The sequence below is a fragment of the Schistocerca cancellata genome, chromosome 12 (assembly GCF_023864275.1).
Source record: "Schistocerca cancellata isolate TAMUIC-IGC-003103 chromosome 12, iqSchCanc2.1, whole genome shotgun sequence".
Lineage (NCBI taxonomy): Eukaryota > Metazoa > Arthropoda > Insecta > Orthoptera > Acrididae > Schistocerca > Schistocerca cancellata.
Genome location: NC_064637.1, coordinates 52096743 through 52113081, shown reverse-complemented (window position 1 = coordinate 52113081; position 16339 = coordinate 52096743). Strand labels below are relative to the sequence as shown.

At 47.0% G+C, this 16339-nt stretch overlaps 1 protein-coding gene across 1 annotated transcript in view; it reads right to left on the bottom strand.

The window, feature by feature from the left end:
- Positions 1 to 15728, bottom strand: part of LOC126109775 (natterin-4-like) — a 78539-nt gene extending 62811 nt beyond the window's left edge. The window contains exon 1 of the mRNA XM_049914829.1: positions 15591 to 15728. Coding sequence (XP_049770786.1) covers positions 15591 to 15597 — 7 coding nt within the window. The 5' untranslated portion in view covers positions 15598 to 15728. The remainder of the gene's footprint in view (positions 1 to 15590) is intronic.
- Positions 15729 to 16339: the final 611 nt, after the last annotated feature.

Genomic DNA, 16339 nt, shown 5'->3' with positions numbered 1-16339 from the left:
AAAGCCTCCGTGCGCTCTCGAATCTCTCTAATTTTACATTCGTGATCTCCTCGGGAGGTATAAGTAGGGGGAAGCAATATATTCGATACCTCATCCAGAAACGCGCCCTCTCGAAACCTGGACAGCAAGCTACACCGCGATGCAGAGCGCCTCTCTTGCAGAGTCTGCCACTTGAGTTTGCTAAACATCTCCGTAACGCTATCACGCTTACCAATAACCCTATAACGAAACGCGCCACTCTTCTTTGGGTCTTCTCTATCTCCTGTGTCAACCCGACCTGGTACGGATCCCACACTGATGAGCAATACTCAAGTATAGGTCGAACGAGTGTTTTGTAAGCCACCTACTTTGTTGATGGACTACATTTTCTAAGGACACTTCCAATGAATCTCAACCTGGCACCCGCCTTACAAACAATTAATTTTATATGATCATTTCGCTTCAAATCGTTCCGCACGCATACTCCCAGGTATTTTACAGAAGTAACTGCTACCAGTTTTTGTTCCGCTATCATACACTCCTGGAAATTGAAATAAGAACACCGTGAATTCATTGTCCCAGGTAGGGGAAACTTTATTGACACATTCCTGGGGTCAGATACATCACATGATCACAGTGACAGAACCACAGGCACATAGACACAGGCAACAGAGCATGCACAATGTCGGCACTAGTACAGTGTATATCCACCTTTCGCAGCAATGCAGGCTGCTATTCTCCCATGGAGACGATCGTAGAGATGCTGGATGTAGTCCTGTGGAACGGCTTGCCATGCCATTTCCACCTGGCGCCTCAGTTGGACCAGCGTTCGTGCTGGACGTGCAGACCGCGTGAGACGACGCTTCATCCAGTCCCAAACATGCTCAATGGGGGACAGATCCGGAGATCTTGCTGGCCAGGGTAGTTGACTTACACCTTCTAGAGCACGTTGGGTGGCACGGGATACATGCGGACGTGCATTGTCCTGTTGGAACAGCAAGTTCCCTTGCCGGTCTAGGAATGGTAGAACGATGGATTCGATGACGGTTTGGATGTACCGTGCACTATTCAGTGTCCCCTCGACGATCACCAGTGGTGTACGGCCAGTGTAGGAGATCGCTCCCCACACCATGATGCCGGGTGTTGGCCCTGTGTGCCTCGGTCGTATGCAGTCCTGATTGTGGCGCTCACCTGCACGTCACCAAACACGCATACGACCATCATTGGCACCAAGGCAGAAGCGACTCTCATCGCTGAAGACGACACGTCTCCATTCGTCCCTCCATTCACGCCTGTCGCGACACCACTGGAGGCGGGCTGCACGATGTTGGGGCGTGAGCGGAAGACGGCCTAACGGTGTGCGGGACCGTAGCCCAGCTTCATGGAGACGGTTGCGAATGGTCCTCGCCGATACCCCAGGAGCAACAGTGTCCCTCATTTACTGGGAAGTGGCGGTGCGGTCCCCTATGGCACTGCGTAGGATCCTACGGTCTTGGCGTGCATCCGTGCGTCGCTGCGGTCCGGTCCCAGGTCGACGGGCACGTGCACCTTCCGCCGACCACTGGCGACAACATCGATGTACTGTGGAGACCTCACGCCCCACGTGTTGAGCAATTCGGCGGTACGTCCACCCGGCCTCCCGCATGCCCACTATACGCCCTCGCTCAAAGTCCGTCAGCTGCACATACGGTTCACGTCCACGCTGTCGCGGCATGCTACCAGTGTTAAAGACTGCGATGGAGCTCCGTATGCCACGGCAAACTGGCTGACACTGACGGCGGCGGTGCACAAATGCTGCGCAGCTAGCGCCATTCGACGGCCAACACCGCGGTTCCTGGTGTGTCCGCTGTGCCGTGCGTGTGATCATTGCTTGTACAGCCCTCTCGCAGTGTCCGAAGCAAGTATGGTGGGTCTGACACACCGGTGTCAATGTGTTCTTTTTTCCATTTCCAGGAGTGTATAATCATATAATAAAGGATCCTTCTTTCTATGTATTCGCAATACATTACATTTGTCTATGTTAAGGGTCAGTTGCCACTCCCTGCACGAAGTGCGTATCCGCTGCAGATCTTCTTGCATTTCGCTGCAATTTTCAAATGCTGCAACTTCTCTGTATACTACAGCATCATCCGCGAAAAGCCTCATGGAACTTCCGACACTATCTACTAGGTCATTTATATATATCGTGAAAACCAATGGTCCCATAACACTCCCCTGTGGCACGCCAGAGGTTACTTTAACGTCTGTAGCCGCCTTTCCATTGATAACAACATGCTGTGTTCTGTTTGCTAAAAACTCTTCAATCCAGCCATACTGCTGGTCTGATATTCCGTAGGCTCTTACTTTGTTTATCAGGCGAAAGTGCGGAACTGTATCGAACGCCTTCCGGATGTATGGTGCGACATGATGGGAGGAAGGATAATTGGCCCCCATTTTATCGATGGCAATCTAAATGGTGCAATGTATGCTGATTTCCTACGTAACGTTCTACCGGTGTTATTACAAGATGTTTAACTGCATGACAGAATGGTGATGTACTTCCAACATGATGGACGTCCAGCACATAGCTCGCGTGCGGTTGAAGCGGTATTGAATAGCATATTTCATGACAGGTGGATTGGTCGTCGAAGCACCCTACCATGGCCCGCAGGTTCACCGCATCTGACTTCCCCGGATTTCTTTCTGTGGGGAAAATTGAAGGATATTTGGTATCGTGATGCACCGACAACGCCTGACAACATGCGTTAGCACATTGTCAATGCATGTGCGAACATTACGGAAGGCGAACTACTCGCTGTTGAGAGAAATGTCGTTATACTTATTGCCAAATGCATTGAGGTTGACGGACATCATTTTGAGCAGTTATTGCATTAATGTTGTATTTACAGGTAATCACGCTGTAACAGCATGCGTTCTCAGAAATGATAAGGTCACAAAGGTACATGTATCACATTGGAACAACCGAAATAAAATTTTGTTACGTACCTACGTTCTGTATTTTAATTTAAAAACCTACATGTTATCAACTGTTCCTCTGAAATTGTGAGCCATATATTTGTGACTATTACAGCGTCATCTATCGCAAAGCGAAAAAAGTGCTCCAGCTGAAACATTCATATTTCTTTAGGTACTACACGAATATGTAATAAAAATGGGGGTGTTCCTATTCACAGAAACACAGTTGATATCCGTTTGACCTATGGCAGCGCCATCTAACGGGCGAACCATAACGCCATCTGGCTTCCCCCTTCAAGCTAGACAAGTTATGTTCTTTGTAGTTTTTTCGTTTGATGTTTATTTTGTGAGATAGTTGGCCCGGTAACGATCAATGGACCACCCTGTATGTACGAAGTATATATACGAGTTTTATATTATCAAAACTCACTGTACATACGTCGACTGAAGAATGTGGCCATAATCTCGCAAAGTCACGAGTGCTAGCTGTTTGACAAATCCTATCCTATCCTCGATTCTGTACGATTTATCGCCATCGAGGCAGGTTTACGAACTGTCTGTAGGTTGGATGGCGTGTTGCACCTCGAATAGTGGAACAGCTCTGTTAAAAGAGATGTGCTGAGTTGACGTACAGAAGGCAGTGGCCTGAAGCTCAGTGATCACTGAGTGGAAGGTGTTCGATGGGAAATGTTTTGCACTTTTTTCTAAATTTTCAGGACAACACCAAACAGCTAAAGCTGCCAGTACAATCAGATAACCAGACTTGCAGATACCAAAAATCTGCTAAATAAACAGCTTATGAAAGAATCTTCTGTACAGTATGACAAAAGAGGGGTTTTGAAAAATATTTATACAGTGCCTTACCTGTATTAAAGTTTAATGAATAATTATTAAAATTTTTTTTATTTTGTGGGCGTGTTTGCTCAGTTATTAAAATTATTTTATTCATCTTGTGTGTGTGTTTGGTCTGCAAAATTATCCTGTAGTGTACTCAAGTGATCTATTTTTATAAAAAAAATAGAAAATGTCGGCGAATTGTCTGCGAGTACGCTCGATTCACCCAGTTACTACTCACTTCAGTACGAGAACGATAGTTTCGATCGCCACGTCCCGCGAAGACATAAATGCAGTTTTCCACCAAATGAATGCACGCCAAAGGAAAATCGGTTAGAGTTTACGAAGTGCAAACCATTCACACCACGTTTTCACAATCAACGGTTTGGTGATCGAATTACAACCTTATGACGCATAACAATTAGTGTGGATGAGCTGAAAGTGTTAAATGAAAGTATTTAATAAGTTCCATCACGCACAATTTCTGGTAAACAGCTAGATATAAAAGATCTTGAGCTGGCCTTAGGTGACGATTTTGCAGCCCACGATTCAAAAACTGATGCCGTTATTGCCGAATTCTCACACAGTTAAATCATTATGTTAAGCAAGTTTTGGAAGAGAATAATCTCCAACGATGTCATTGCTACCAAACCTGATAAATAATACAGTTTATTTCTTCTGAGCAAAACAGGTCACGTTATAAAGATGAACCCTATTCCTTCATAGTTTCGACTCCCAACATCTACAAAAAGATCTGACTGCAGCTTTCGATGAACAAATAAAAACCACTATCAAATGATGAAAAAGTATTATATCTGAAACCAACATCAATATGCTAATTAATATGAATCCCATGGTTCTTGGAGTATATAGCTTACCTAAATTACATTAAGATGGTATTCCAGCATGACAAATGGTGACGTCTTTTCTGCTCAATGTTACTAATAAACGAAACACGTACACGGAATGCTAGTCTAGTATTAACCGATCAGACTCAACTTCCTTTTTCCCCCCTTGTTAAATTAAGTTTTCGTTAGAAATAACAGATTTCAACTGTAAATTCGTTTAAATTTGGCGTGATTTGTTATATTTCCATATAAAAACTATGTTTACCCCTCTTCTTTTTTTTAGTTAGTGCAATTATTGTAAATTTTTCCTATGTAAACACTTTCTAATTTTTGTATCTTCCGTACAAACAATATCTGTGTAAGTCGCACTTCATGTGGATCCGAGTTTCCGACGGTCGGTTGTCAGCTGAAATAAGATGCAGTGAGAAGCCGAAAGCAGGTTCGTGACCGAATAAATTCATTTAACAGAACATCAGGAAGTGTTTTACTTTTTAACATTATATGTTATTGTTATTATTGTTATTAATAAACTTTTAATATGCCATAGGATAAAAAAAAATGTAGCACCACGTCTCAAAGACTTTGATTCTCTTTTTTCACGGTTTTACCACAACTCATGAATGAGTCCCCCCGATTCAGTACTCTGCTCGAAACGTAGATTTCCAGAATCTTCCGCCGTAGATGTAGGACCATGTTTGATATCAGCAGACTTCTCTTGGCCAGGAATACACTCTTTATCTGTGTTAATCTGCTTTTTACGCCCTCCTTACTTCATCTGTGATATGTTATTTTGTAGGAGAATTCTTCCACTTCATTGGCTTTGTGGTCCTCATTTTAGATGTTAAGTTTAATGCTAATATCATTTCTCCTACTCCTCTTTACTTTACCCGATGACATATGCGGTTGGAGAGGAAGTTTTCTAACTGACAGAGAGCAGTATGTCGTCCTGAATGGTGTGACTCCAACAGAAACAAGCGTAATATCAGGTGTGCCCCAGGGCAGCGTAATAGGTCCTCTGCTTTTTACAGTTTACATGAACGATCTGGTTGATGGTATTGACAGCGGCATTAGACTGTTTGCCGATGATGCTGTAGTCTACAGGAAAGTAGTATCACACGGAAGTTGTGAACAAATCAATGAGGATTTGCAGAAAATAAACGCGTGGTGTAATGACTGGCAGTTCTCTCTCAATATTAGTAAGTGTGACCTACTGCGTATAACAAAGCGAAAACCCTCAATAGTATACGAGTATATACACTCCTGGAAATTGAAATAAGAACACCGTGAATTCATTGTCCCAGGAAGGGGAAACTTTATTGACACATTCCTGGGATCAGATACATCACATGATCACACTGACAGAACCACAGGCACATAGACACAGGCAACAGAGCATGCACAATGTCGGCACTAGTACAGTGTATATCCACCTTTCGCAACAATGCAGGCTGCTATTCTCCCATGGAGACGATCGTAGAGATGCTGGATGTAGTCCTGTGGAACGGCTTGCCATGCCATTTCCACCTGGCGCCTCAGTTGGACCAGCGTTCGTGCTGGACGTGCAGACCGCGTGAGACGACGGTTCATCCAGTCCCAAACATGCTCAATGGGGGACAGATCCGGAGATCTTGCTGGCCAGGGTAGTTGACTTACACCTTCTAGAGCACGTTGGGTGGCACGGGATACATGCGGACGTGCATTGTCCTGTTGGAACAGCAAGTTCCCTTGCCGGTCTAGGAATGGTAGAACGATGGGTTCGATGACGGTTTGGATGTAGCGTGCACTATTCAGTGTCCCCTCGACGATCACCAGTGGTGTACGGCCAGTGTAGGAGATCGCTCCCCACACCATGATGCCGGGTGTTGGCCCTGTGTGCCTCGGTCGTATGCAGTCCTGATTGTGGCGCTCACCTGCACGGCGCCAAACACGCATACGACCATCATTGGCACCAAGGCAGAAGCGACTCTCATCGCTGAAGACGACACGTCTCCATTCGTCCCTCCATTCACGCCTGTCGCGACCCCACTGGAGGCGGGCTGCACGATGTTGGGGCGTGAGCGGAACACGGCCTAACGGTGTGCGGGACCGTAGCCCAGCTTCATGGAGACGGTTGCGAATGGTCCTCGCCGATACCCCAGGAGCAACAGTGTCCCTAATTTGCTGGGAAGTGGCGGTACGGTCCCCTACAGCACTGCGTAGGATCCTACGGTCTTGGCGTGCATCCGTGCGTCGCTGCGGTCCGGTCCCAGGTCGACGGGCACGTGCACCTTCCGCCGACCACTGGCGACAACATCGATGTACTGTGGAGACCTCAGGCCCCACGTGTTGAGCAATTCGGCGGTACGTCCACCCGGCCTCCTGCATGCCCACTATACGCCCTCGCTCAAAGTCCGTCAACTGCACATACGGTTCACGTCCACGCTGTCGCGGCATGCTACCAGTGTTAAAGACTGCGATGGAGCTCCGTATGCCACGGCAAACTGGCTGACACTGACGGCGGCGGTGCACAAATGCTGCGCAGCTAGCGCCATTCGACGGCCAACACCGCGGTTCCTGGTGTGTCCGCTGTGCCGTGCGTGTGATCATTGCTTGTACAGCCCTCTCGCAGTGTCCGGAGCAAGTATGGTGGGTCTGACACACCGGTGTCAATGTGTTCTTTTTTCCATTTCCAGGAGTGTAATAAATGCCCAGTCTTTGGAAGCGATAACATCCGTCAAGTATCTGGGTGTGACTCTTCGAAATGATCTCAACTGGAACGATCAGATTACACAAGTAACGGGTAAGGCGAACTGTAGATTGCGGTTTATTGGTAGAATCGTAAAGCGATGCAGTCCTTCAACAAAGAAAATTGCTTACGATATTTTAGTCCGTTCAGTCTTTGAGTATTGTTCATCTGTGTGGGACCCGTACCAGTTTCGTCTGATTCAGGAGACTGAGAAAGTCCAAAGAAGAGCAGACAGATTCGTGACTGTTACATTTTGCCATCGCGAGAGCGTTCCAAACGTCACAGAAAGTTTGAAGTGGGACGTACTTGCAGACAGACGACACTGTAAACGGAAGGGCTGCTCACTAAATTCCAAAATCCGATATTTGCCGAGGATGTAGAGCATATATTATTACCACCAGCTTTCAAATCGCGCAATGATCTCCATTCAAAGATAAGGGAAATTAGAGCTCGTACTGAAGCGTTCAGACAGTCGTTTATCCATCGCGTGATCCGCGAGTGGATAAGGGGGGGGGATATGACTTTGGCGCGAATAATGCCCTCTGTTATGAAACTTCCTTGTAGATTAAAACTGTGTGCCAGACCGAGACTCGAACTCGGGACCTTTGCCTTTCGCGGGCAAGTGCTCTACCAACTGAGCTACCCAAGCACGACTCACGCCCGGTCCTCACAGCTTCGCAGGAGAGCTTCTGTAAAGTTTGGAAGCTAGGAGACGAGATACTGGCAGAAGTAAAGCTGTGAGGACCGGGCGTGAGTCGTGCTTGGGTAGCTCAGTTGGTAGAGCACTTGCCCGCGAAAGGCAAAGGTCCCGAGTTCGAGTCTCGGTCTGGCACACAGTTTTAATCTGCCAGGAAGTTTCATATCAGCGCACACTCCGCTGCAGAGTGAAAATCTCATTCTGGAGTGCCCTCCGTCACACACCGCTTGGTGGCTAGCGGAGTATATATGGAGGTGTAGATCTTTCTTTGCTTGAATCTCTGTACATATTCTGTGCTCATTAGACTGTTCATTGCGTCTAACACGTTCAACGATTGTTTTGCTTCTATGCAACATGTACGACGAATACAGCGAGATTATTTAATTTGTAGCATGTGATACGTATGTTTTGTAAAGCGTGTGGCAGTACGTATTTTTCTTAATTATCGTGGCGGCTGGTGGAATTATCTCTGTGTTTACATGGTACCTTTCACGCAGATAATTCAGGATCAAGCGTCGAGATAAGGATAACGTGTTGGAACCAGATAAAAAAGTAGCTGATATGGAGTACCGGCAGAGCTTAAAGGTCAAAGCACTTCCTGTGGAAAGGTACCGTCGAAAATGTGCTCACATGTAGGCAGGACTGATTGTGCCAGGGTAAAGTGATTTACAAGAAAGGTAGTCAAAGGTATCCTAATGTACAGCATTCCCAAAAACTGGTGACCAAAATCAAAGCAACAAAGGGAAATTTTCCAAGGTTGCGTTTATTTTTCCACGGAAGAATATAAACAGTTTCTAGTGAAGCAGAAACTATGTAATGAATACAGAACGCAAACAACTGCAACATGCATAATGGTGGACAAAAATGTTCTTTTTTTTTTTTCAACTTAACGGGTTTGTACACTCATTCTGACAACTGATGACTGTGCTCAGTATGGGTGCGACCAGCTCGGGCAGCAATACAAGGCTAAGGGGCATGCTGTGAGTGTTGTCATCAGCCTCATGTTGAGGCAATAACGCCCATTCTTCATGCAGAGTTGCTCGAAAGTCTTGGAGAGCGCCTGGTGAATGCTGACGTGATGTAAGCCATCTCCGCGCGGGATTAGCCGAGAGGTCTCAGGCGCTGCGTTCATGGACTGTGCGGCTAGTCCCGGAGGAGGTTCGATTCCTCCCTCGGGCATGGGTGTGTGTGTTTGTGCTTAGGATAATTTAGGTTAAGTAGTGTGTAAGCTTAGGGACTGATGACCTTAGCAGTTAAGTCCCATAAGATTTCACACACATTTGAACATTTTAAGCCATCTCCCTAGTGCATCCCAGACATGATATACGGGATTAAAATCAGGAAACGAGCAGGCTACACCTTCCGTGCAATATTTCCAGATTCCAAGAAGACATCAGTATGAAGTCTGGGCTCAAATCATCTGGCAGCAATCGCAAATGAGGTCCCAACATCTCGTCACGATACCTGACAGAAGTTAAACCTTGCCAGTCCACCCTTACAATTTCATGAAGGCTGGTTCGTGTGGTGAACATAATCCCTCCTCACACCATTAGAATTTTAGAACATGTTTCTTGATCGCGTATCATGTCATTTCTGGAAACCTCTGTAGGAATGAACATGGATCCCGGGAACAGCGATCGTGTGAGACCCAACTCCCTTTATTTGTTCATGAGACCCAGAAAATATTAGATACAGGCCCCCAGGTAGATGCCATTTTTCTTGGCTTCCGGAAGGCGTTCGATACAGTTCCGCACTGTCGCCTGATAAACAAAGTAAGTGCCTACGGAATATCAGACCAGCTGTGTAGCTGGACTGAAGACTTTTTGGCAAACAGAACACAGCATGTTGTTCTCAATGGAGAGACGTCTACAGACGTTAAAGTAACCTCTGGCGTGCCACAGGGGACTGTTATGGGACCATTGCTTTTCACAATATATATAAATGACCTAGTAAATAGTGTCGGAAGGTCCATGCGGCTTTTCGCGGATGGTGCTGTAGTATACAGAGAAGTTGCAGCATTAGAAAATTGCAGCGAAATGCAAGAAGATCTGCAGCGGATACGCACTTGGTGCAGGGAGTGGCAACTGACCTTTAACATAGACAAATGTAATGTATGGCGAATACATAGAAAGAAGGATCCTTTATTGTATGATAGTGGAACAAACACTGGTAGCAGTTACTTCTGTAAAATATCTGGGAGTATGCGTACGGAACGATTTGAAATGGAATGATCAAATATAATTAATTGTTGGTAAGGCGGGTGCCAGGTTGAGATTTATTGGGATATTCCTTAGAAAAAGGAGTCCATCAACAAAGGAGGTGTCTTACAAAACACTCGTTCGACCTATACTCGAGTATTGCTCATCAGTGTGGGATCCGTACCAGATCCAAAGAAGAGCAGCGCGTTTCGTCACAGGGTTATTGGTAAGCGTGATATCGTTACGGAGATGTTTAGCAAACTCAAGTGGCAGACTCTGCAAGAGAGGCGCTCTGCATCGCGGTGTAGCTTGCTGTCCAGGTTTCGAGAGGGTGCGTTTCTGGAATATATTGCTTCCCCCTACTTATACCTGCTGAGAGGATCACGAATGTAAAATTAAAGACATTCGAGCGCGCACGGAGGCTTTGCTGCAGTCGTTCTTCCCGCGAACCATACGCGACTGGAACAGGAGAGGTAGGTAATGACAGTGGCACGTGTAGTGCCCTCCGCCACACACCGTTGGGAGGCTTTCGGAGTATAAACGTAGATGTAGATGTAGATCCTCCTCGATATCGGTCTCTTTCCACAAGGCTTGGGTCGCGAAATCGTGTTCCACGTCCCCTCCAGGTGTGAATCCGTCGATAATCACTCTCCAGACCAAATCGCGACTTATCTGTGAAAAGTATATTGGCCCACTGTTCGACCTTCCAGGTGACATGTTGATGAATACACCCTACACGTTCTCCTCTGAGAAGACCCGTCAGAGGTGCACATACATCATCTCCGATAGTAAAGACCACCCTGTCGAAGCCTTCTGCTCAGAGTTTGCCTCGATACAACACGTCCAGTGGATGCAGTGAGCTGACACGCCGTGCAGTACTAAGGCGGTAATGTAGTGCCCTTACAGTCAAATAACGCTCCTCTCTCTCTGATGTCACACATGGTCGGCCTGCCCTGGTCTTCGGGATACACTTTCGGTCCCTATAAGCTATCCCCACATCTGAAGAGCTATTCATATTAAACAATCGGACCAAATCAGTTGCCGGCGGGGGTGGCCGAGCGGCTCTAGGCGCCACAGTCTGGAACCGCGCAACCGCTACGGTCGCAGGTTCGAATCCTGCCTCAGGCAGGTTAGTTAGGTTTAAGTAGTTCTAAGTTATAGGGGACTGATACCTCAGAAGTTAAGTCCCATAGTGCTCAGAGTCATTTGAACCATTTGAACCAAGTCAGTTCGCAACTGTCCTGTTTCCATTCTTCCTATGTCCCTCCACCGTAGAGAGTTTGTAAGGCGTCCTCTCTGTGCCATGTTGCACCGTCTGTGACTGTACACAGCGACTATGGATGTGGGGCTACCCGGCAAACACTAGCTTGTTTCATAGGTGCCCTGGCGTCAGCGTTGGCATGGTGATCTATTGATCGGAATGTCACCTTTCGTGCTGAACACGACCGTACGTACACTTAGTATGGTTATATCGTGGATTAGACACAGGACCGGGAAATAGCGGTTTGTTGTTTTAATTTTGGACGCCAGCATATTTAGGTTCGTATACAATACTCGATCTGATCAGGCAGTGGAGACCAATAAACGAGGAAATTGGAATACCAAAGACCCATGTGGGGGACAAAAAGGACAACAGGGTTCACGTGGACTGCCTAGCCTTTCCAGATGACGCAGCAATAGTAAGTGAGACGGAAGAAGACAGAAAGACACAAAAATGGCTCTGAGCACTATGGGAGCACTGAGGTCATCAGTCCCCTAGAACTTAGAGCTACTTAGAACTAACCTAAGGACATCACACACATCCATGCCCGAGGCAGGACTCGAACCTGTGACCGCAGCTGCTAAATTTAAATTAAGGCACTTATCGTAGCGATGGACGAGCTTGGAAATTCCTTCGTCGTGAAATTCGGCCGCCTGCGCCTTCAACCATGTGGTTACCTCTTCTTCAAGCTGTGCGTCGTCATCAAAACGCTGCATAGCCAACCACTTCTTCATTGCTGGGAATAAGTGGAAGTCGCTCGGTGCCAGGTCGGGACTGTACGGCGGATGAGGAAACAACTCCCACTTAAAAGATTCGAGAACTTCACGAGTGGCATTTGCCGTGTGGGCCCGGGAGTTGTCGTGAATCATCAAGATCTTTGAGCCAAACTTTCCCGTGCGATTGTTTTGTATTGCTCTTCTGAGGTTGTGCAGAGTTTGGCAATACCTTTGTGAGTTTATTGTAGTACCTCTTTCCAGAAAATCCACAAAAATCACAACTTTTCTGTCCCAAAGGACAGTCGCCATCACCTTCCTCGCCGACATTGTCTGCAAGCATTTCTTGGGTTTTTGTGTGCCCCACCGCATTGACTGCAATTTTGTCTCGTAGTTCACATGCTTAACCCATGTTTCGTCACCAGTAACGATGCGATCGAGTAATGAGTCGCCATCTTTCTCGTAAGCGTCCAAAAACGTTAACGCTGCAGCCATTCGCTGATATTTGTGAATCTGTCAAGATTTTTAGTATCCATCTTGCACAAAACTTGTGGTAACCGAGCTTTTCGGTAATGATTTCGTGCAACAAACTTCGTGAAATGTGTGGAAAACTCATAGAGAGTTCCGTTATTGTGAAATTACGGTTTTCGCGGAGCGCGGCATCGACTTTTTCGACAAGTTCGGCAGTCATTATGCTGGGTCTTCCACTTCGCTCTTCGTCGTGAACGTTAGTTCGGCCATTTTTAAATTTTAAGACCCATTGACGCACTCCACCTTCAGTGATTATGTTGTCCCTATACACTTCACAAAGCTGCCGATAGATTTCTATCGGTGTACAGTTTTTTGCAGTCAGAAACCTTATTACAGCACGCACTAAACACTTCGCGGCATTTTCAATTAACGCTGACTTTTCAAACTGTCACAGTAACTCAACGAAGTACAGCACGAACCTCTCACTAGCACGGCAGGATGCCGACTGAGCGGCGGAATGCCATGACGTAAAGATGGTCGCGCTAGCCCCGCCCCTAACGGACACAAACGAAAATGTAATGTACTTTGTGGATAGCCCTCGTAGTTCGAGAATGACGAACATGTCGACATGAAATGCCGTGTGTGTACCAGAAACAGATGCAGTGCAGTTTGAGGTTACAGTTAAGCTCCAACGTCAGGCGCGTAATGGGGCCCCTTAGGGAAATGGCAGCAAGAGAGGGGAAGAAAACCCATGTGCACTCCGTGTGCATACCGGGAGGAGTCATTCCAGATGTGGAAGGGGTCCTTCCGGATGCCATGAAGGGTACAGGGTGCACCCATCTGCAGGTGGTCGCTCATGTCGGCACCAATGATGTGTGTCGCTATGGATCGGAGGAAATCCTCTCTGGCTTCCGGCGGCTATCTGATATGGTGAAGACTGCCAGTCTCGCTAGCGGGATGAAAGCAGAGCTCACCATCTGCAGCATCGTCGACAGGACTGACTGCGGACCTTTGGTACAGAGCCGAGTGGAGGGTCTGAATCAGAGGTTGAGACGGTTCTGCGACCATGTGGGCTGCAGATTCCTCGACTTGCGCCATAGGGTGGTGGGGTTTCGGGTTCCGCTGGATAGGTCAGGAGTCCACTACACGCAACAAGCGGCTACACGGGTAGCAGGGGTTGTGTGGCGTGGGCTGGGCGGTTTTTTAGGTTAGATGGCCTCGGGCAAGTGCAGAAAGGGCAACAGCCTCAACGGGTGCGGGGCAAAGTCAGGACATGCGGGGACCAAGCAGCAATCGGTATTGTAATTGTAAACTGTCGAAGCTGCGTTGGTAAAGTACCGGAACTTCAAGCGCTGATAGAAAGCACCGAAGCTGAAATCGTTATAGGTACAGAAAGCTGGCTGAAGCCAGAGATAAATTCTGCCGAAATTTTTACAAAGGTACAGACGGTGTTTAGAAAGGATAGATTGCATGCAACAGGTGGTGGAGTGTTCGTCGCTGTTAGTAGTAGTTTATCCTGTAGTGAAGTAGAGGTGGATAGTTCCTGTGAAGTATTATGGGTGGAGGTTACATTCAACAACCGAGCTAGATTAATAATTGGCTCCTTTTACCGACCTCCCGACTCAGCAGCATTAGTGGCAGAACAACTGAGAGAAAATTTGGAATACATTTCACATAAATTTTCTCAGCATGTTATAGTCTTATGTGGAGATTTCAATTTACCAGATATAGACTGGGACACTCAGATGTTTAGGACGGGTGGTAGGGACAGAGCATCGAGTGACATTATACTGAGTGCACTATCCGAAAATTACCTCGAGCAATTAAACAGAGAACCGACTCGTGGAGATAACATCTTGGACCTACTGATAACAAACAGACCCGAACTTTTCGACTCTGTATGTGCAGAACAGGGAATCAGTGATCATATGGCCGTTGCAGCATCCCTGAATATGGAAGTTAATTGGAATATAAAAAAAGGGAGGAAGGTTTATCTGTTTAGCAAGAGTAATAGAAGGCAGATTTCAGACTACCTAACAGATCAAAACGAAAATTTCTATTCCGACCCTGACAATGTTGAGTGTTTATGGAAAAAGTTCAAGGCAATCCTAAAATGCGTTTTAGACAGGTACGTGCCGAGTAAAACTGTGAGGGGCGGGAAAAACCCACCGTGGTACAACAACAAAGTTAGGAAACTACTGCGAAAGCAAAGAGAGCTTCACTCCAAGTTTAAACGCAGCCAAAACCTCTCAGACAAACAGAAGCTAATCGATGTCAAAGTTAGCGTAAGGAGGGCTATGCGTGAAGCGTTCAGTGAATTCGAAAGTAAAATTCTATGTACCGACTTGACAGAAAATCCTAGGAAGTTCTGGTCTTACGTTAAATCAGTAAGTGGCTCCAAACAGCATATCCAGACACTCCGGGATGATGATGGCTTTGAAACAGAGGATGACACGCGTAAAGCTGAAATACTAAACACCTTTTTCCAAAGCTGTTTCACAGAGGCGCGTGTCGTCACAGGGTTATTTGGTAAGCGTGATAGCGTTACGGAGATGTTTAATAAACTCAAGTGGCAGACTCTGAAAGAGAGGCGCTCTGCATCGCGGTGTAGCTTGCTCGCCAGGTTTCGAGATGGTGCGTTTCTGGATGAGGTATCGAATATATTGCTTCCCCCTACTTATACCTCCCGAGGAGATCACGAATGTAAAATTAGAGAGATTCGAGCGCGCACGGAGGCTTTCAGACAGTCGTTCTTCCCGCGAACCATACGCGACTGGAACAGGAAAGGGAGGTTATGACAGTGGCACGTAACGTGCCCTCCGCCACGCACCGTTAGGTGTCATGCGGAGTATAAATGTACATGTAGATGTAGATGTAGATGAAGCGCATTTCGTGTGGGCGGTACTTACGCGGCATTCTGTAGTGCTGCGATGCAGAACAGATCTGGTCGAACGCCGGCTGTCGTATGTGCCGGGCTTGCGCGCGTGTCGCAGGGAGGGGCGTGAGACAGAGATTAGAGTTGAGCTATCAGCAGCTGTTACTGTTTGCGCACAGTCACTGCAGGCCGAAACACTGCCTCCGTCGGAGATAGACATGCGCATCTGTGACGTCACGTTCCCAGAAATACGGGGACGCTTAATGCGTTTTCTGGAGCAACTGCTTATGGAATCTCTGTGGAAAAGGTAGTGGGGAGAAAGGGGGGGGGCGGAAGGGAGGGGAGGTGGAGTGATAGCCGCTCTTACACATCAGGGAGCGAACAGCCGAGCAGTTTCGGCATTTACGTCGCCTTCGTTCCCAGGCGATGCGCCATAGCAGTCATTCTCAAAGTTCCCTACGTGTTTCCGCTTTAGCGGCGCTTACGGGCGCAAGAACGATTCACGTACGTCTATGATCCACTTCAAAATTCGCACCGGTTTCGACAAATCAAATTACGAACTTTTATTCGCTCGAAAGGCTTTGTCTATTTCGGTACTGTTTGTGATGCGAGGCTAGTTTTGTTATTGGAAGCAAGCGACTTTATCCCTTACTTGCCTATTGGTCCAAACGTATCTTCACCAGAACTCGACTGCCTGCGATCACTTTTCGCGGTTCCTGCAAGGCCTTCAGAAGGGTTCAAATGGCTCTGAGCACTATGGGACCTAACAACGGAGGTCACCAG